The following is a 23,372-nucleotide window of genomic DNA, read 5'->3' as shown; positions in this document are numbered from 1 at the left end:
GTTCACTGAAGGGGAACCCATCAAATATCATGAAGCCACACTACAAACTAGGATTTTGGGAGACGAAGCCGAACCACGAAACATACTAGTCAGAGACAAATAGGACCCAGTACTGAAGGCAACAGCTTTTAAGATATTTTTGGAGTATAAGGATGTGTTTGCATGGACATACAAGGACCTAAAAGGAGTACCCCTAGAGTTGTGTGTGCACCGCATCCCGTTGATTGAAGGAGCAATACCTGTACAGAAGTGGCCCTACAGGATGAACAAGAACTATGCGGCACGGGTTACAAAGGAAATCAATCACATGCTAGAGGTTGGCATTATCTTCAAGGTGCAGACCAATGAATGGGTGTCGCCGATAGTAATCTCACTGAAGAAGGATACCACTCAGATCCGGATATGCGTCAATTTCAGATGCCTAAATGCAGTCACCATCAAGGATCCATTTCCGATTCCATTCACGGACAGCATCCTAGAGGAGGTAGCGAGACATGAGATCTACTCATTTATGGATGGTTTTTCCGGATACAATCAAATTTCAATCGCAGAGGAGGATAAGTTGAAGACGACATTTGTCGTAGAAGACAGGATGTACACCTATAATTGGATGTCGTTCGGTCTGTGCAATGCGCCTGCGACATTCCAGCAGATCATAATGCACATCTTTGATAAGATGTCCATCAGAAACTTCAAGGCATTTCTAGATGATTGGTCGGTGTTCAGCGCAGAGGACAAACATCTGGCAGCATTGGGCGAATGTATGGAGAGATGTCGATGTGCATGCTTGGCTGTGAATCTGAAGAAGTGTAGGTTTATGGTCCCACAAGGAAAGTTGCTCGGACACATAGTTTGTAAGGAAGGGTTGAAGACAAATCCGAATAAGGTGAGAGTGATATTGGAGATGCAGTCGTCTACCAATGTAACGGAGATAAAATCTTTCCTCGGACATATAGGCTATTACAGACACTTCATAAAAAAATTTGCCAAGGTAGCATACCCACTAGACAGGTTAACATGCAAGGAAGAATCATTCCGATGGGAGAAGGAACAGGATGAAGCATTTGAAGGGCTCAAAGTACGATTGCCTATGGCACCCATCCTGGCGTATCTAGATTGGAGCAAAAAGTTTCATGTACATGTCGACGCGTCCAACTATGCAATTGGAGCAACCCTGGCACAAACAAGTACCCACGGGTTGGATCACTCGATCTACTTTGCCAGCCGCTTGCTATCAAGAGCCGAACAAAATTACAGTACGACCGAACTGGAAGCTTTGGGGATGGTCTACGCTGTACAAAAATTTCGTCATTACTTGCTGGCAACACCGTTCGTCTTCTATGTTGACCATCAGGCTCTGCTGTATATGATCAACAAACCTGTTATTCAAAGAAGGATCAGCCGCTGGTTACTTCTGCTGTAGGAGTTTACCTTCCAGATCATCGTACGAACGGGGAAGAAACATGTCAACGCAGATCATCTGTCATGCCTCAAGACAGGAGAGCCGCCAGACGGTGTGAATGATGACTTCCCTAATGCACAGCTATTTTAAATTGTTGTACTACCAAAGTGGTACACAAGCATTGGAGAGTACTTGTCGACAAGCCAGTTTGCAAGTAGCATGCCACCGAATGAAAGACGAAAATTGGTAATACGGAGCTGAACATTTCAGCTGATTAACAGGCTGTTATATAAAATGGAACTCAATCAGACCCTAAGGTGATGCGTCCTGGAGGAAGAGATCCCAAGGGTACTAAAGGAAGCACATGAAGGACCGGTAGGAGGACACATGGGCCCAAACACAACTGCACGGAAGATACTCTTAGCAGGACTATGGTGGCCGACGGTACAAAACGACGCCAAGGAGTGGGTCGTTTCATGCGATACATGTCAGCGAGCCGGGAAACCTTTGAAGAGAGACTTCATGCCTCTGAATCCCTCTCATGCTCCGGAACTCTTTGAACGATGGGGATTGGACTTCGTCGGACCTCTGAAGGCGAGCAGAACCAGAAGGTGCCGATATATTGTCATAGTGACGGAGTACCTGACTAAATGGGTGGAGGCACGTGCACTACTAGATAACTTGGCAGTAACCATAGCAAAGTTTATTTATGAGAAAATTGTTACTAGGTACGGGATTCCATTGCAACTAACGAGTGATAGAGGAGGACATTTTGTAAATCATGTTATCCGCTTGCTCACCACAGAGTTCAAGATTTATCATTCGTTATCAAGTCCGTACTACCCAAGAGCAAACGGACAGGCTGAGGCTACTAATAAAATCCTAGTATCAATTATATACAAATCCTGCGCAGTCGAGGGCGAGGACTGGGAGGAAAAATTACCCTCCGCCCTTTGGGCTTACCACACGATGTATAAAGTTACAACAGGGCACATGCCGTTTCAACTGATGTTCGGACAGGAGGCCGTAGTACCAGCGGAATTCATGATACCAAGCCTGTAGATAGCACTAGAAAACAAGTTGGGCGATATGGAAAGCTTAAGGGAGCGGCTGTACAAATTGAACAGGCTGGAAGAGAAGCGATTATTGGCGTCGTGGGCGACTGAGGTAACACAAAACAAGCGGAAAGCATGGTATGATAAGCACTTGAAACTGAATAGGTTTCAACCCGGTCAGTGGGTGTTGAAGTACGACGGTCGGGATGAGATCAAGCCAGGCAAGTTAAAGGTTAACTGGGTCGGGCCGTATCAGATTCGGGAGGTAGGCGACAATGGAGTGATCAAGTTGTGGATGCTGGATGGACAGGAAGTTTCGAACACCGTGAATGGGTGCAAGTTAAAAATTTATCGCGCGCCCGGTAAACCGTCGCCATCCACATGAAGGAATAGTTGAATTTTTGAAAAAAATTAAATTAAATTAAAGAATTGAACAAAAAAAAAACAATGGAAGCAGACATAAAGTGCACCGTATGGTGTTCTTCATGGTCATCGCACGGCAATCTTAACCCCAGCCACCGTATGGCATTCTATATGAACCGCATGACATTATATTACCTTCACAGACCAAGGGCGTCAGGAACATTAGCAAACAAAAACGTATGTATGGCGATCAAGCAAGTCTGGAGGCACACGTGAGCACCGTAAGGCATAAATTTAGCTGCACACTTTCTTCACCATACGCCTCTGTCCTAATTCATGAAGTAATCACTGTACGGCATTTTGGTGAAGTTGAACATAGTTTGCATTAGACCATCGTATGGACTCCCAGGCGTCAATATAAGAAGGATATGTATGGCTCTGGAGATAAGGCATTCTTTGGGAGGCATTCACTGCACATTTGTTGGGAAGCATTCACTGTACGGCTCTTCAAGCGTAGGTGTTGAACAAGTGTATGGGTTAAAACCCTTTATAGGCAAATATAATCGTTGTACGGATTGTGCATAGGAGGGCTGCCCCACAAGCTTTGAGGCTGAGTATTAGTTAGAAGATTGCTCTCCGAGGTGGATTTTCATGCAAAGGCAAGAATGTGGAGTGGTAAAATCATTCCAAGTGCCCAGACTGGAGATGTATAAGAGACCTAAGTAGCTGCAAATTGCTGGTGTACGGCATTCAAGAGGAGGGTTCAGTATGGCATACAGAGGAAAGAAGTCGTATGGCATACAAGAGCACAAGCAAAGGGCTAGTATCCGTACACATGTCTGGAAGGGGATTTTGCAGCCGTACGAACGAATAACTGCCCTAACGGCTTTATTTTCAACAAATTTGTAAAGCCATAATATGCAATCAGCTAGTAAGAGGGCTTGGAGGAAGCAATTGGAACAGGATTCAGCCATGAACCAAGATGTGCAGGCAAGACCTTCTCAAGCACGGCCGCGGGGAAAGGACAAAGGCAAGCACAGGGCAAAAGAGCAGAATCAGACTGATGTGCAGACAACCCCACGGACTGTTGTCTTCGAAGGGTTGAATGGATGGGATTGTCAGAAATGGTGGGATGAAAATCCAGATACTCACCTAGTAAAGCAAGCATCAGGAAGGCGCAGGTGGAGTGGGCTATCCGGATGCCCCTTTTTTGTATTAGAGATTTTGAGGGCGTCTTGCGTCCTATGATTGAGGCGTATGACAAGCATTCTCAAAAGTGCTCCATTTCGTATCTGGGGTATGACATAGTGGTATCATTTCGGCCAACTGATTTTACAAGAGTATTTAGTATAACAGGAGCGGCGCAACGAGGAGCCAAGATTGATGGTAAGCCAAAAAAGATGAGCAAGGAGATGAAGTTACCGCTGATATGGATGGTGTGTAACGACCAGGTACAGCAACAGATGGATAACCTTATAGACACTTCGAAGGGAAGAGGATTGCGAAAGTCTGATATTCAAGAGGGCCATTGGAAGTGCTTGATGGATGTGGTAAAAAGCAGGCTTACAGGATCCAGCAAGGCGTGCGACATTTCCTTTCCGTTGGTCAATATGATGAACGGGATCATGAATGGGAAGGTGTACGATTGGGCTTCTTTGTTAGCCATGTGCATGGATGAGTTCATGACCCTGCAGCACAAAACATTCTATATGCCGCACTACGCCATCAGACTCTTTCTGGAAGCTACGGCGAGGACGATACCCCATGAGCAGCTGGAAATTAAGCCAAGTCTGTCGGTACGTAGCGAGCCTCCGGTGATGCAATGGAAGCATTTGGATTCACCTACAGGGTAGAAGGGCATGGGCCAGAAGAGGGCGCAACAAGAGATGGAGGAATCAAGCAATACGAATAGTGGCCACTGGGACACATCTTGCGAGGAGGATGACTCTGAGGATATGGAGGTGGAGCAGGATGAGGAGGAAGATGATGAGGAAGGCAGAGTAGTTTTAGCAGTCCCACTTCACTTTCCACGTCAGTTGACGGCTGCACCAGTAACTACTACTTCTACTACTTCAGTTTAGGCAAGTCCAACACCACACATACACACCATGGCGGATGTCCACATCCCAGGATTCGGATAGTTTCAGCGTCCAATGGTGATGACCCCGGTCACTCTACATTCTAGATCACAGGCAGCAGTAGCGCCAAGATCAATCTCACATTCAGCAGCTGTCCAACCTAGAGTGAGCCAGAGGACAGCATCACTAGAGACCACAACTATGGGTACGCAGCCAACAGGATTGCTGTCGCAGCCAGCGGTTTAGGAACCGACTCCCGTACTTGTAGCAGAGAGTTTGCCTCAGCCCCTTCCTGTAGTGGAGCTAGTAGCAGAGGGAGGAGGCAGTCACGAAGGTGCACAGGAGGAGCAGGTTCATCTAGAGGTGATTGGAACGGATGCAGTAGTCACCATAGCAGACACTCTGTTGGATGAGGATCAAGATGCTGATTTCAGTATTCTGGAAGCGAAACCCCAAGTGCCAACAATGGACCGAATGAGTACAGCGAGTTAGGTGAGTGAGTACTTGAGGCGACGGCTGCTTGCCCTTGTTGCCAGAGGTCCTTCCATTCAATCTCCTATGAGAAAGCACACGCAGTTGGGAGCCATTTGGTCGATCAGCAAGGTAGTCGAGGTACCGGCATCACCAAGGGTGGAGGATCGGAGTCCAGTAGCAGCAGCAGAGAAAGTAGACAAAGGGGCACAGGCGACGGGCCCTCTACCCATAGCGGAGGAGAAGGATAAGGATGTTCATTCTAGCCTTGTTGTTATCACAAAGCAGAGGAAGTTCCTGGCAAAGTTGGTGCTTACAAAAAGAAGACGGGAAAAGGCTAGGCAAGAAGCTCAGGAGACGACCGAGAAGGCTCGAGAGGAGATGGCCAACCGACTTGCCACCCAGCAGAGTGTGTGGGAAACAGAGCGGACAGCATTGTTAGCACAGCTCGAGGAAAGTGCACAAGGGAAGCAGCAAGTGGAACAGCAGCTAGCAGTAGCGGAGCAGCAGTTGGTAGAAGCTCTTCAACAAAAGGACTCAGCAAAGAAGGCTCATGATCAGAAAGAAGCTGAGTGTCAGGAGGTTGCATTGATGCTGAAGGAAGTAGTGGAAGAGAACTCTCAGATCAGAGCTGATTTGAAGGTCCGGACAGATCAGGTGTGCTGGCTTCGACGCAGTCGGAGACACAGCCTTCAGGTTCATGATGTATAAGTCCATGTTTTTGTTGTGTCGTCATCGAAAGACGACTTTTTTTTTTGGGGGGGATGATGTTGTTAGTGAATAGTGTATCAGGATGTATCCCATTAGTGTATCAGGATGCATCCCGTTAGTGTATCAAGATGTACTCTGTTTGTATCTGGATGTATGTCGTCGGTATTTGTCGACAGGGTGTGTATCGGGAATGTTCTGTTGGTATCGGGAAGGTTCTACTATTGTAGCCGACATGTTGTATGTGGTTGACAGATATCTTTGGGAAGGTTCCTCGGATAGTATTTATATCCCCCTTCAGGATCGTTGTAATCATCATATCATGAGAAGCATAATGTAATATCTTGGCGTATGCAAATATAGTTCTGCTATTCTGTTCCATTGTATGTATGCATTATTTTCTTTACCCAGTACAGTAAACAGAAGAAATTAGCAGTCTTCATTTGAGCCGAACTAATTGACAATTCATTTGGTTTGCAGCATTGCAAGGGTTTGTTATCAAAGGAATTAAATGATCTTTCAGTTGCAGAAATTAAAGACTACTGACATCATAAATTGCAGCACTATGCACTTGCATTGGAATTTATTTGAGAGCCTCTAGGGTTTTAGCGGTCATGTGAGTCCTTGCAGGGAGACATCAGTGTTAGAGAGGCACGATCTTGGGGTTTCTGAGAGCCATTAGCCCATCCAATGTTGCCGTCCCAGGATATGCAGTTTAAGACAAGCTGCATTAATTCTTGGTTAAAAAAGTACTAGCTACGATCCAGTTTCAGGTTTTGATAATTGCAATTAATTAGTTATTCAATGCATTGTTCATCATTGTAATTGAATTCAAATACTTGAATTGCAAATAGAGTATTTGTGCACAGATTTAAGGTTGCATTTCAAATGTTTGACAAACTATCTGTTGCAGTTGACGAAGCTGATTCATTCTGAGTTAAAAAATTCTAGCTGCAATCCAGTTTCAGGTTTTAATAACTCCAATTAATTAGTTATTCAATGCACTATTTGTCATTGCAATTGAATTTGATCAAATACTTGAATTACGAATAAAGTATTTGTGCATAGATTAATGGTTGTATTTTAACTGTTTGCAAATTGTCCACTGTTGTTGACAAAGATTTCAGTCTTGAATATATATACCAAGTGTTTGTATAAATGTCCCTTGGGCCTTTTCTATAGATTAGTATGGCTTTTTCTAGGATGCATGGAAAGTGTTTTCCAATATGTTGTATGTTGATTATACCGTGTCATAAATTTGAAATATGGAAATCTAATATATGATGTATGACAAGTTGAACATGGTTCGAGCTAAGGGTGGTGACAACCCAAAGTCAAAAAAAGAAAGGGACTAGAGTGAAGATCTTTAGGAACATGAAAAGCGTGTAGCAATAATTTCAAGCAATGTACAACATGGAGGCTTCATAGATCAGAAAGTACAACATCATGATCAGGTCTACCAGCCAAAGGGAGACATTATCAAACTGAGATATTTCCCAACATCAAAGAGGGTATTTGTTAAGCCTATAAGGTGCACGCTGAGGTGGCACCTATTTCTTCAAACAATAAAAACGCGCCAAGTGTCCTAATGGAATAACTTCACCATATTGTGTCTAGATTAATTGAAGGTGCCAAGAGAGAAAAAGATAAAGGATAGAATACTCTTAGAGATAACTTGGTATAAATACAAGTGGCATCATCTTATTGGTCTACCAAATGGTGGATTCTTCTACAAGTTATCTTGAAAGCTTCTACCTAATATATTTTCTTATTGTCCGAAGAAGGCAATGTAATTTTCTAATTGGTCCACATGGTGGTGCTTAATTGTAATTAAATGCGCATTTAGTAATTGTTCTTGGAGGTTATAAGACCCTCATCAAAATTGTTGCCATAATGCTACCAAAGTAATTGTTGATTCATTGTTGGTCTTTCGGTGGATTACTTGTTTCTTTAGAATATTGCATGGTTTCTAGATTTCCTCACTTAGATTAGGATTTTGTTTCATGTTAAGCAGAAGTAGATGTAGATGAAAGGAAGACATTATTCAATGGTGATTAATGGTTAAGAGTCAAGACAGTGTTCATACATTTTAGTACTTGTTGATTGTAAGTAACAATGCAAGGTAAGGTTGGGTATAAATTGCAAGTGTTTGACTTTTATTGGAGATATTCATTTAGATTGTGCCTTCATAGGGTATTTGAAAGAGTATCAACAGTGTGACACCATTTTCACATCTGTAGAAGATAGTGCCCTCCTACACCTAGTTGACATAGTAAAGCAAGGATTAGTTAGAGGCTCGCCACATCATCAACATGATCTTACATTCTTAGACTAAGAATTTCTAAATTCTTATCTCTTAAAAAGTTGTTTGGTAGGAAGTAATTGAAGAAGTTAAAGTCAAGTTAATATCCATTGAATGATCAGCATAAGTCCCTTTGTCATAACCAGCATAGCACATCATTAAACTGAGTGAAACACAATAGGAAGGAACCTTGAGGTTGTCTCATTTGATCACACATCCATATAAATTGTTTAGCATATGAACATCCTTATTCAAGAGAGAGTTGAAGATTTCTCATCCTATAATACTAAGTATTCGATTTTGCATTTAATAGTCAAAGCTAGGTACTAAAGTAGTAAACGCTAGGCATTGTCATGCTCCTACCACAAAAACATGCTCAGGCAAAATTAAATTGCAGCCCTTCAAATACCAAACTCGAGGAACAGAAATAATAGGGGGCCGACTGTTTACCTCATAGATTAATTGATTGATGCACACAGACAATAGATGGAAATTGCAGAACTTCTTTCTTTATTCGCATATGCCAAAGATATTACAATGCGCTTCTTATGATTAGATGCTTTACAATGACCCAAGAGGGTGTATAAATACTTTCCGAAGAACCTTCCCAAAGAGGTCTGTCAGCCACATACAACATGTATAATAAGAATCTTCCCGAAGGGACCCATCGGCTACACAATATCTACCGACGAAATACATCTTGTTGGCTACACAATATTTACCTATGACACCGACCCATGTTTAAATGCAATAATCAGTAAAAAGGGGTGGGAGGTGAGGAGTGATGGCCGCAACCAAGGAACAATATTTATCTTTCAAGCCGGCCAAAATTAAAAGGGAATTCAGTAGGAGGGTTGATTAAATTTATTAGGGAACCGAACTTAATGGAATACTTGTTCTTGGCAAACCCTAATTGGATAAAGACGCACAACACATAAGGGTGTTCTACGAAGGGGAAAACAATTCCAATAAAGCAGTGAGTTATATTAAAAGCGAAGATTATGTATAATACGGCAATTTCCTGGGATTAAAAAAACTACATTTTTAATAACACTAACTAATAAATGACAGCAATTAATTAAAGCATCTAAAGCAGCTATTAGTGAATATGAAAATGGCAGCAATCAGGGCTGAAACGGCATGTCCATCTTCTGAAAAAGCAGCAACCATACAATTTTTATGAAAGGGTGAGTTAAGCAAGCAAGCATACAGCAGTGATTAGCAATTAATAATACAATGATTGAGTTGTTCATAAAGAGATACCAGTCCTCAAAAGAAGATGGCCACCCAAAAGGGACACCACCTTTCAGCAACAAGTAAGACTTTAATAATGGAAGATTTTGGATTGAGTAGTAGGAGGGAATTAGCAAGCAATCGGTTTAATGAGGCACATTGAACTGATATAAAGAGAAATAGAAGAAATGAAAATGAGCATTTGACCAAGGAAGACACTTTGAAATAGCCTATTAATGGGCTTCCACGGGTTGATCTGTGTCACTTGAGAAGTGAAGTTCAATGGGAAACCCTTGAAGAAGGATGGGTCAAAATAAATTTTGATGGGGCCTCAAAAGGAAACCCAGGACCTTCAAGTGTAAGGTGTGAAGCATGAGACTCTACAAGCAACATTTTCTCAACTACAGTCAAGAAATTGAAGGATGTAATGAATGATGAAGTAGAGGCTCAAGCTACCTTATAGGCAATCAACATGCCTAGAAATATAAAGGTGGACAGTTTACATTTGGAGAGTGATTTGCAGATTATTGTAAATGCAATAGCAACAAGGAAGTCCCATGAGTGGAAAATAGGCAAATTAATATAAATAATCAGAAGAAAATGGCGAAATTTTTGCAACTTCAAAATTTCCTATGTATACAGAGAGGATGATGTTGTAGCAAACTCACTATCCAAGTTGGCAGTCGACATACCACCCCAACAAATACCATATAATGTGGTGGTCACAATGTATGGTGGATGACATAGGTGAATAAATGAGGTGAGGTGGGAACGGTTTGGAAATGACGCAAGTTGAGACAAACTACTGTTGTCCTGCATTTTGTCACCACAAAATGTTGGTAATAGCACGAAACTTTTTCAAGCTAGTTTTGTGTTTCTCTAAGCTTGAATTTGATATTCAATTTCTTACTGTTGATCGATTGATCCATTTCAATTCGAATATCAAGTTGTTTTATTGAAGGCCTTCGTCAAGTCGTTTTTGTTTTGCTTTCTATCAAGCCTTTGCTTGATTTTTAAAGCCTTCACAGTCCGTTCTTTGCTTTTGAGTTTGTGTTTGCTTGTTTTTTGTCCTTTGAATTTGCTCATGTATGGCTTTCGATTTTCCCTTCAATTTGGTCTAACCTAGAGGTCAATCAGAGTTGTCAGTTAAGAGATATGGTCATTTTAGTGCCCAAAAAGTGGACCTTTTAGGTGCAGTAGCACGAATTTAAAAAATGATGTTATATTTTCATTTTGACATTCACTTTTTCAAAAACATAACATTTATTCACTTTTTGTTATGTTTTGAAGTTAATTTTCATTTAAATTTATAACTTAAAGTGACTATAGTGCACTTTATGTTTTAATTTTAAATTGAGTTACTTTTTAATTTTTCACTTAAAATGACTATAGAACTATATAGTTACTTTTTAAATTTTTTATTTTTAAATCAAATACTTATATAAATGTCACTTTAACTCAATGTTTATGACTTATATTGATTAATATAATGCATAAATGTTATTTTTGACCCATATTGTTGACATTTTTATAAAAATAAGTGAAATGCATAACTTCAAAGCCTAAAAATGGACATTTTATGTGCACATGCATGTAAAAAACCATAAAAAGTGGAAACTTTTCATGCTAATGCATATGAAAACTCATTCTGAGGACCTTTTTCAAGTCATTACATCAAAAGCTTGTAAAAGTGGACCCTTTTGATGCAATAACATGAAAAGTTGAGTTTCCATGCTTGTGCATGAAAAAGGTGAGATATGTTTATAAAATATGTAAGTGACTCCAAAAACTGAATTTTGGAGACTTGCACATTTTAAAATATGTAATGGGCTTCAAAAATTGAGATTTTGATCAAAGACATTTTAAAACATGCATTGGACTCAAAAAGGTCCTCTTTTGCCTTCCAACATGTTTTAAAATATGTAATGAACATAAAAATGTCCTATTATGTGAAGAAAACATGTTCTTGCTCCAAAAACCTCCGATTTCGCTCATAACTTTTGATTTTCTCCATGGATTTGAATAAAATCAGTTGCATTCATCATGTTTTGGAGAGGTGATCATTGTGCCCTCATCAAAAATCAAGTTATTGCACCCAAAAGCGTGCTTGAAACTCCCAAGCTAGGGCACATTTTTTGCATAGAACTCCATATATCTGCCAAGTTTGATCATGTTTTTGCATGAGATCAAGTCGTTTTTACCTCATTAGGTGATTACATTGGTTGAGGATCATTATTTTGGTGTTAAATCATCAAAACGTTTTACTTTGAAGATCACATTTTTTGCTTGTTTTGGCAAAAACGGCTCAAGAACATGCAATCTTTAAAACGTTGCAAGGAGGAGCTAATCTAGGGCACGTTTTGGCATTTTGCTAAATAATCTCCTTGTTTGCTGCCCTTCATCATTCGGATTTTGGAGATTTGAAAAGTTCTCATCACTTTTGAAGAAAATTTCAAACAAAGAGCATCTTTTCCTTCATTTTTGGCACATATTCATCATGTAAGTGGACCTCTTCTTTCTTACATTTTAATTCATGCTTATCCTTGCTGATTTTATGCATGAAATCCTTGAATGGATGCCATTTGTAAAAATCTTGGCCTTAGAATATGCATTTTTCCTTTAAATATGAATTTCTTTTTCATTTTGATGTCTTTGGTTCTTCCCCAAGTTCCAAATTCGAATTTCATCTTTGGAGTGCATTGCATCTTGGCATGTTTTGAGTTGTTTTCAAAGGTATGTTTTTCTTTTGTTTTGATTTTGTGTGTTTGTTTGCCGATTTTTCTCCATTTGGAGAAGTTGCAAGTTCAAGTTTTTCCTTCATTACATGCGAAAGCGTTATCATTTTTCACATTCCATTTCCATGTCATTACATCTCACATCTCATTCAAAAAATGCGATTACATGTTTATCATCTCATTTGCCATCCGCACATGCATGTAATCCCATTTTCCGTTTTCATTTTCATCTATCTCATTTTTCGCTTCCATTCGCACGACATGATTACACTAAATGCCTTACGTGTAATTGCATCCAAAAGGTCCGATTTTGATCAAAAGTCATATTTTGAAAAGACAAAAAAGATGTTATTTTCGCTTGCCATGAATTTTGACTTCTTTCTTCCTCCAAAAGTGACTATATAATTCATTATCTCACCTTCATTGTTTCATTTCCATCTTCATATATGCATTCGCACTTACATCAATGAGTACATGTTTCCACCTCATAACATATTTTACGTGTTATCCTTCATTTGCACCCACATGTACACGTAAAGTGTACCTTTCATTTGCACTTACATCTCATTTCACTTTCCACCTTCCGTTACATATTGCATTTTACATATATGCATGTTGCATTCAATAAAGCTTTGAAAACATTTAAATCACTTTTGAAATCAGCAACTTTCACTTTGCACGCATTCCCATGCGTTTCACCTTGGCGCATTTTCATTCCATTCTATTTCATTCCATTTTCCATATTCATACTTTCATTTCATTTCATTTCACATTCCGTTGTATATGCATATGCTTTCTCTTTGAAAGTCACTCATTTTCGAATCTTCACTACTACTCTGGAATCCACTTACATGGAGATTCCTTCTGACGATGTATTCGTGTTTTGAAATTTTTGTGTTATAGTACGAACACAAGAAATGTCCTCACCTTCCAAATCCAAGGGCAAGATGAAATACCAATATGACAAAGAATTGGCTCATGCAGTTCCTTCTTCAGTTATGTCTGTTCTGGATAACATACTGACACCAAGATTGGTCACGTAGATGTAGCCGATTTTCTACAAAGGATTGAAGCTCAAGCTATGCATGAGATGAAACGCATTAAAAGAAGCAACATTCATTTGGTTTCTACATTTCCCATGGCGGCCATAGAACCTGATTTTGTTTACGGATGTGCTCGGCGATTCACTCCGAAGACAAGGAATATCAAAGACACTGATGGCAAAGTCATCATTAGCCTTGATCCTAAAGTGTGATTGAACAAATCTTCAAAGTTCCTCGAAAATTAGAATGTGTTGACTTGACCAAAGATTCATCATTGGCTTGTTGGAATGAACAAAAAATCAACTATCAGAAGTATGTCAACCTTTACTGGTTAGACAACAAAAGAAGTAATTTTTCCAAGTGGCCAAAGACTCTTCATCAGTCCAATTTTAAACAGGAATACAAGGATCTCATCATCCTTCTCAGTAGGATCTGTGGTCTTAAGGATTCTTCCGACTTTGAGCCATGGATGTACAAATTTATGTTTCAAATCAAAGAGAACAAAGAACACATCTTTTGGGGAGAGCTTATTAGTACTGTGATCTATCAGCAGATATGCAATGTAGGAACATCAGTACCTTTTTACATGAATTCATATCTAGTTTATATTGTTGCTACCATGGGATCTTTTTCAAGGCTTTCCACCAAAGGTGATCGTCTTCAAGTACTTGTTTGGGAATACTATGACCAAATTACTTTGGCTAACAGTAAATATCATTACAGAAAAGTCCAAGATGCTTTCTTTGGACATTACAGATGTCTGTTCGACAAACAGTTGTGTATCAAAAGAGTGTCCGATGCAGCACGGAAAAAGGTAAAACTAGTACGGCTGCATTTTTCTTCAATTTTCCACTTTCACATACTTGAGAGTTGGATATTTCAAAAGAGAGCCGTATACCTTACCTAGTTATGCAACAAATCCAATCATTCTAATGGAGTTAGCTAGACAACTCATGGACATGCAGAATGATCAGCATGCGTCACATAGGCCCGGATTTGGCATCACCTCAGCTAGGCCTTTATCTATTGACAATTATTCAATTGTTTTTGTGCCTAAAGCGAAGAATATGGAAGCAAAGTTGCAATTAATTACATTGAAGAGGTTCAAAGATAGATTTGACTTTGATTATCGAGAGATGAACTCTCAGATAAAGAGGGCTTATACTCATGTTCATCAAATTGAAGACATTTGGATTGACTTGAGAACAGAGCTTGATATTATGAAGATGGATTATTGCAGGTTAACCTTGCAACAAATAATCGATCTTAATATGTTGGAAATCCCTCCAGATTTTCAAGTTAAAGATGATGGCAACATCCTTGAACCGGAATTTCATCAAGCCGGTTTTGATAAAATGTGTCCTTTCCTATTCAATGGCAACAAAAAGAAGGTACATCTATTATGGACAAGTTTCAATCCATCTTAGCAAACACTAACAAGTGGTTGAAAAGTAAAGGCCTAAAAAGAGTAAATCCTAAAATGGGTTTGGATTGTGGAAGCTTTGGTCCTCCTGGCAGGATGTCACAACTGGAAATTACAGGGAAAGATGGTGCTTCATCTTCAAATGTCAAGAATACTCTCAAATTCAAATTAAAGGGCAGAAAAGGGACTAAATCATCCCAAGTTCTTGAACCAATTCAAGAATCAGTGACAGAATCAGAAGAAGAATTGGAAACAGAATCCGAGAAAGAAGATTCAGATGAAGAAGGAGAAATTAGAATCATATCTCCTCCCAAGCCTGCACAAGCTTGCACATCTTCTCCACATGAAGAGTCTTTTTTGCATGAGGTTGATGATGATGTAGATTTATTTTCTACTGTTTTCACTCACTCTATTCCCGTCTCAGAAGTTAATACCATGGCTCTTCCGATTTCATCTACTACTCCTCGTGTTCCTGCACATGATCAATTTGAACACTTAGCAAATGTGTTTGAAGATTTTCCAACTCTTACTAGTGGTCAAGTTTTCCAACTTGATACATCTTTGACAGGATTTGAACTTTTCATGACAGAATCTTCACAACATGTTCCTATGCCTACAGCAGTGCAAACTAAATCTTGTTCAGTCACTACAGATATACAATTTGGATCAATGCCAATGGTCTGCACTGTGCTTGCTTCTACAGATGAAAGTTTCAGCCTACCTGCATGGTTGAGTAGAATAACAATGAAGAGAAGGAAGGTGGTTGTTCCTCCTGACAATCTTCCTGTGAAGAAGACTAAATCCAAATCTCTGAAGGACAAGATTGTTTCTAGAATTTTGGTTGATTCTGACAAAACCAAGTATGTTGAGGTTGTTGAGCCCTTAGTAGATAAACCTGTTGAAGAACTCACTAGCTCTGATTATAAATTTACCAAGATTGAAATTGGAAAGCAATCTCGTTTGAGTTCTTTACAAGATGCTCATGATGCATTGGCAAATGTATCAAAAAGCAGTCATGAGCTTTGGGAAAAGGAGAATCAATTGAAATAGGAAATAGCTCGTTTGAATGAGGTCATCCAGAAGCAATCTTCTCAGAATGTTGTTGCATCATAAACATCTAAAGAGAGAAGGTTGATTGAAGCTGCTAAGTCTTGGATACAGGAAATCATTGTTGGAGTTCGAGCTATCACAGAGACACTTGCAGTTCTAAAGCGTATCAAAGAGATGAACAAAATGGAACTAATTCTTTGACTCAGGAAGCAGATAACCTGAAGGAAATCCTTGAGGATTGGGATGAAATGATAAAGTTTGATCTAAATGCTATGGTCTCATCTGACGTTCTTCTGTCATGTGAAATGTTCTTCAGATTTCAAGGACTCATTGGTTACAAGGAAGAGACCTTAAGAAAGTTGATCACAAAATTGCAACTGGCTCTTGAAGATTGTCAAGCAGTTGAAACAAGCCTTACTTGTGATTTGGAGCAATTCGGATGCCGTGTTACTGATAATCTTGGTAATCTTTTGGCAGCAGAGAGAGTGAATTCAGAATATACAATCAGAATCGATGCTGATGTAGATTCCGAAGATTTTGGTTCACACACAATGAACAAGTTCGTTTTGTACAAATCTTTGACAAAACACTTGTTAGATACCACAACAGAAAATTCCAAAGTTGTGCAATCAGCATATGAAAATGTAGTGAGAATCGAAGCCATATCAAAGACTATGGAGATTGCTGATCTTCCAACAGTGCGTGATGTCATTGTGAAATTCAAGGCATTAAGAAGAAATCTTTAAGATTGTTATGTAATTTCTACTTCATAGTTGTTTAAAATGCATTACATGATAAAGTGTAATTGCATGTAATGCGAATTGCATGTATGTAAAAGATGTAATGCGAGTTGCATGTGCAGTTGCATGTAATCTATTAGTTTCTGTAGTTAGACTTGGTCAAAGTTGGTTGAGTTGCTCCCACTTTTTCCTCTCCCTTTTTCTCAACTTCTTTGCCTATATAAAGGAGTGCCCCCTCATTGTAAAATCATCATTATCTTTATGCAAGAGAGCTCTGGAGAAATTGTGCCAGCAGAACTTTGTTTGTATAGCACTATTTTGAGAGAAAGTGAATACAAAGGAGCATTTGAGATTTAACTTTGATTAAGTGAGATTGTTATTTGTGTGAATTGTAAGCTTTGTCTATAATTCATTCAAGTTACCTTTGATTCGTACTATCTTTTGTCATTGATATTGTATCTTGTGATTGATAGCAAAGAGTTAAGAAACAATTGAAGCTCGGGCTTTGACCAGGAGCAATTGTGAAAATCCATAGCTAGAAGCTTTGTCTGTGGCTTGTATTTTCATCTTAATTCGCAAAATAGTTAGATTGTTCTTACTTTTAGGAGTCTTTGTGCCCTAATTGTAAAACTTTTACCATATAGAAGTATGACCAGACTTAGAGCCAAACCGGTATGTTTTAGCTAGCCTTTGAGTTAGTGAAGATTTATCGGTATCACTGTTTCCAGCTCTTGATAGAAGTGTAGTTAGAGATTTACCTTGCCCATTATTTGTTCTACGAGTAAGTGGATCCTTTCTTGGAAGTTAAGAAGAAAGGATATTAGTAATACCCTGTTTAAGATCTCTCGACTTCTTGCTTACCTTGAGTTGATCCAAGGAACAGTGAGAATGGGGAGCCTTCCCTTTAAGGTAGGAGAGACTCTGTCTCACACGCTGTGGCTGCTCATCCTATTTTGCGACTGAATTTTTACCCAAAACTGTCGGTTGCAAAATATCCACACAACAACTACAATTGAAATTTAAATACAGACGAAGGTATATGGTGATATGACCCACATTCAATGTGAAGGGAATGTTGATGGGAAAATTCACGCACTCAAAGGACAAAAGTGAATGAACACACTACCTGGGAACACACATATCAAGGCAATAAAAATGGTCACTTTTTCCCTATGTATTTTCATTGAGAATGAAGAGGTTGGAGGTGAAGTGGCTAGTGATGGAGGCGAATTTCAGCCTATGCTCCTTCAAACAAAAAATGTCATTTTAAGGTAGAGTGTCAAGAGAGAGACTCAAGAATGTCTTTACTACAAATCATCCCTACTTTATCATTATAGTTTGTAGGTTTCTTGGAATCGATTTCTTGATTGCAAACTACAAACCATGGGCAAACACGGAGGGCAAACGCGGATAGGTCCTCTCTTTTTTGTGCATGGGGTTTGGAACGTAGTAGTATTCAAGAGGTTTGGAGGGTCATGGTGACGTTTGTAAAGCCAGAGTGGAGAGTTGGGCTTCAGTCTTTCTTTTAGAATGCAGAGCTAGGTATAGGGTTTCCAATAGGAAAATGGCGATTGGGTGTATGTCCCTAGATACTGATGACATATCCACCCTTCGTGCTATATACAAGGTAAGGACCAACTACCAAGACATGAAAATGAATGCACAAAAATGTGGCGAGCAATGTGCAATTATATGGTGGATTGGGAGATGGTGATAAATTCTAGGCAGAGATAGGAGTTTGATAAATCATGCCTCAAACTAAAATTGGCAAGCTACTAGAGGGATTCAACTATCAATCAAGTTGATCTCAATAGAGATTTGGGGGTGGGTGAGGGAGGAGAAATGGTTTTGCAACAACCACCTTAGAAAGCCAATGGGATCCACGACAAAGGAATCCTAAAGGCAATCGTAGGGGAAGAGGATTAGGTGTGTGATTGCAAAGGAGGGATCACATAAAACATCAATGAGAAGGAAGGATGGCATTGAGGATACGAGTTCTTCAAAACCTCGGGTATGATCAATCTCAATTGTAAATTTTGTTTTTTGTTGAATTTGAGATGTTGTTTGCAACATTATAGTCAATCAAATTTTTGAGATGATAATAAGTGTAGCTTTGATGTTTGTGAATGGTTTTGTATCAACTGTAATGGGCACTACTCAGATTGATACTACCTTTCAAGTGAAGAGGATTTTTGTGGTATACAAGTGATAACCAATGTACAGGGGTCAATGGTTTTTACGATGGAAGTACACATGGAATTTTCTACATATGATGGAAGTATTGGCATGTAATGCTCATTTTAATATTAATAGTAATATAAAAAAATTACCAATCCCAAAGAAAGGAAGAAACTTTGAGTTTCATAAATGATGAAACTAGACTACAAACTTATAATTGTTAAAATCATTTGGTATGATGCATAGTGCATTTTGTTCTGGCTGATTCATTATTTGTGTTCCATTTGGTATGATGCCTAGTGCATTCTGATCTAGCTGATTTATTATTTGTCTTCCATTTAATAGGGAATAGGAATGTTATACATATCACATATTCCTGCAATCATATATATACACACACATATATATAGAAGGCCAAATGGTGAGTGTCATTCCATGCTCTTAGGCTTGATGGAAAGTAATATGCTCGAGGCTACTTATATGCTGTTTCGAAGGGACTCACAATGACAAAAAGTAGTTAGGGAATGTATTATTGAATCCCAAGTGTAAATTGTAATGATCATTACAATTGTCTTTATAACATTGTTGGTTATATGTTTCTTCATCTTTCATAATGATAACTAGCGCAGTTGCTCACTTTTCTGAATCGAGATATAAAGTTGGTAATTTACATTCCTCAATATACTCCATACCTTATTTGGGAATCCTAGGAGACATTAGAGTAAAATCCCAATGGGGAGTTCTACAGTCATAGTGCACACATTTGACTTTCTAAATTAATATCATCCAAGACATTGAAAATACTGAAAAGAACTCTAGGCAAGATTGGAAAGTTGGCTCTATAAGCATTCCAAAGAAGAGGTAATGAGTCATTCAGAGTACAACCTTACACACAACCATTTTGGCTGTCAAGAAAAGTTGTTTACAAAACCATAAGATCGAATTGTTTTCTAGCTTCAAACAATCACAAGGAGAAAATGCATCAAACTCTGAGTTTGAATTCATGTGATTTGTTCAGCGGATAGTTTAGATGACCCATGGTCATCATTTACCAATGTTTCAATATGTCTCTGGATAAAGCTATTTAACTCAAATGCCTAAAATTACAGTACAAGGATCAACCATACAGGAGGCAAGGAAGGAGATAACATGTAAAATGCATGATGTTTAAAGCAATAAAACACGCTTGAACCATTATAGTTTTCAAATAAACTTATCTTCGTGGGTATCTAAAGGCAGTAATATGCAGTAGAGCAAGGACAGCAAATGAAATGTTCAATGAATATTATTACCCACTTTTGTAGTAGACTGATTTGAAAACATTCCAATTAAAAGTGAGTTTGCAATTAAAACAAATATTGATTATTACCAAATAAATTTAAAATCTCAGGCAAGGAAAAAATTCCCTCTGCAAAAATATACTTCATTTGACCCATATGATCGGTAACTATAACAAGATCTAGCATTATCTAAATGTTATGAACTATCATTTCAAACTTTATACAGTTGCCTAAAGTGTTTTTCCTTGAATTAATGAATCTCATGTAAAGGTCTTCTACTCTATATTTTAACTTGCCTCTTGCCAACTTGGACTGTTACTTCCAGTAAAATAAAGATGTAAAGAGATCATACCCGATATAGGTGCAACCCTTATAACGAGGACTCAAAGAACAAAGTAAGTAGCAGGCAAAAAATGACTGTTGCTTGGACCTCTGAGATGTATATGTTTCATCCATACTGGTTTCCATATGTGTGCTGTATAAAAAAATGTAAAATTAGGTTATAAAATATCCTTGCCTTGTGAAAATTATACATCGAACAACTGCAAATATTCCCAATAGTCTCTTAAGACATTTACAATTACTACATGAGTTCAAATTTTGGTATAATATACAAACATAAGTCAATAAATCTATCATTAATAATTTAATAGTAACAAGCAAATCCTGGACCTTAGCATAAAAGATGTCAACCCATATTAACCATAATAACACTATGGTCATTGGTAGATGCTTGTACAATACAATCTAAAGATAAATTTAAAGATAGTAAACGCTTTGTGCATCATGTAAATATATACAATATTCCGTGAAAAGTGAGGATTTGTCAAAAATAGAACAAAAAAAGATTTTACATCAAAAATAGAACTTCTTGCCCGTTTACTAACTCCATTGCAGACAGTATTTCTATTTGTCATAAAATTGCAGTTTCAGTCTGCATATATGCTTGTAGCTTAGAGAGAAGCTTAGGAAAATCTTGCTGTATGTGATGCTTTCGTTCATAGCGCCTCAATTCCTTTCACTCAAAATCACAATAAAGGACAGAAGAAAATAAAATACAATAGAAAACAGTTTGCATTTTCAAAACCACTAAATATAAATACATACAGAGGCTGGGGGTCTTGAAAAGGCATTCATAAAATAATACAGCTAGAAGACCAATTTAAGCAGCAAGAAAAAATATTTTTAAGGTTACAGGTGTGCTACAAAGTGAGGTACTACAAATTTGGATTCAAAATATATTGTCGTACTTCTATCATAATAAATTCAAGTCTACACTTCAGATGGTCTCGTCTCACAAAAATTCTCTATGGAGAACTAATCAAGGCTTCAGCATGTAGTCGTATCACATTTAGGTTAAGTGACTCAACACGCGGAGAATTTGAAGAGAGAGATACATGTTGGGTGGATACTTTGCAACTGATAGTTTTGTGAAAATCCAATTGCAAAATGGGATGACCAGCCACAGTGTATGAGACAAAGTCTCACCTACCTTAAAGGGAAGGTTCCCCCTTCTCATCATTCCTTGGATCAAATCAAGGTAAGCAAGAAGTTAAGAGATTCGTAAGGGGTGTTACCAATATTCTTTCCTCTTAACTTTCAGGAAAGAATCCACTTACCTGCAGAGCGAGTAATGGGCAAGATAAAATCTCTAACTACACTTCTATCTAGGAGCTAGAAACAGTGATACCGATAAACCAACACCAACTCAAAGGCTGATTGAAAGCATATCGGTTTGGCTCTAAGTCTTGTTTGTCTAATTTATAAGAAAAATCACTATCATTGGGGCGTAAAGACTTCCAAAAATAGATGATCTCTATTCTATAACTTATTTTTAGTTTTAATCTATTCTATAAGAAAAACCTCTACCATTGAGGTGCAAAGACTTCCAGAAGTAGGGAAATTCTAACCATTTTTTGTGAGTTTGAGATTGTAACACAAGCTATAGTCAAAGCTTCCGGTCTATGTATCACCACAAACGCTCTCAGTCAAAGTTTCAGCTCTGATTGCTTCTTAACCCACTATGCTCTTATATTTGAACACACACAATAATAACATGACTCAAAGACAATAGGCACAAATTATAGTCAAAGCTTCTAATTTGCTCTTTCACAATTCCTTCCAGCCAAAACTTCAAATCCAATTGCCTTTTTTATTCACTTTTCTCCCAAATTAGAACTACACAATCAAACTTTTGCTTGCACAAGTTTGGCAGAGCTTTCTTGTGTACAACAAAAGATGATTTTTTACAATGAGGGGGGGCACTCCTTTATATAGGAAAAGGAGTTGAGAAAAAGGAGGAAAAAGTGGGAGCAACTCAACCAACTTTGACCTTTTCTAACTAAACGGGAGAAATTATTGGATTACATATCATAAGGACATGTAATTATACAATTTCATGCAATACATCCTCTCTAACTACATGCATGAAAATAAAGAAAGAAGAAGACAGAAGTAGAGAGAATAATCCTAAGGATTATTCTGAAGTGCCTTGTACTTCATGATGATCGGGGGATTGAGAATTCCTGTATTATGCACCACTACATTCTCTTCGATGAGTAATCAAGATTTTTCTCATTCGAGTTGTCATGAATTCTCCTTCGTAGATTGGCATATTCTAGAGTCTCTGATACTTTTTGAGAACCTTCTCAATGGTGTCCATATGTAAACTCCGAACAATATTCCATCAGCACCTTAACTTTTTTTTTCCTTTTTTTTGCTTCGAAGCAAAGTGCTTGGCGCATTCCACACAAACTCGCGTTCTCAGACAACCATTGGGAAAATGGAGACCAAATGAATTACTAGTTCCTAAGGATCAAAGCATATCTTCTTGAAGAGTGCACCAAAACATGAAGATGAAAACATCTTCCAATGAGATTGGATCCATGAAAACTTTGGGATTTGAGTTACAATGACAAATCCATGAGGGATGAGTGTTCGAAGTATGGATTAGATACTTATGAAACACATATGTTGGTTGGAAATGAATCGGAAAGCATATGTATTTAGATGGAAAGGGCCAAAGTCAGACTTAGAAGGATGGATTGCGTGTAATGGATTTTTGTGGGTATGGACAAGAATACAAGTTGGTTTGCATATGGATGCGTGCAAATGGCGACTTTGGTGTTTAAAGAGTGACCTTTTACCAAAGTTGGATTCTTTGGATGCAATTACATGTAAAGTGATTTACATGTAATTGTGACTTGATGTAATCATGTTATTAGGTTCAAAGGATGAGATTACATGTAAGTGGGTTTGGAAAATGGATTTATATGTAAATGCATATGAAAGATGGAATTATATGTAATTGA

The 23,372-nt window shown here is 38.5% G+C and overlaps 1 protein-coding gene across 7 annotated transcripts in view; it reads right to left on the bottom strand.

The window, feature by feature from the left end:
- The window catches only part of LOC149575848 (uncharacterized), a 273,561-nt gene that overhangs the window by 77,366 nt on the left and 172,823 nt on the right, over positions 1–23,372 (bottom strand). For all 7 annotated transcript variants that reach the window (XM_089815776.1, XM_089815777.1, XM_089815784.1 and 4 more), the window contains one exon: positions 20,414–20,536. In XM_089815776.1, coding sequence (XP_089671902.1) covers positions 20,414–20,536 — 123 coding nt within the window. The remainder of the gene's footprint in view (positions 1–20,413; positions 20,537–23,372) is intronic.

The sequence above is a fragment of the Cupressus sempervirens genome, chromosome 1 (assembly GCF_028749045.1).
Source record: "Cupressus sempervirens isolate cs-2001-9-10 chromosome 1, ASM2874904v1, whole genome shotgun sequence".
Taxonomy (NCBI): domain Eukaryota; kingdom Viridiplantae; phylum Streptophyta; class Pinopsida; order Cupressales; family Cupressaceae; genus Cupressus; species Cupressus sempervirens.
Note: the sequence above shows the minus strand (reverse complement) of the source record. Positions and strands in the feature narration are given on the sequence as shown.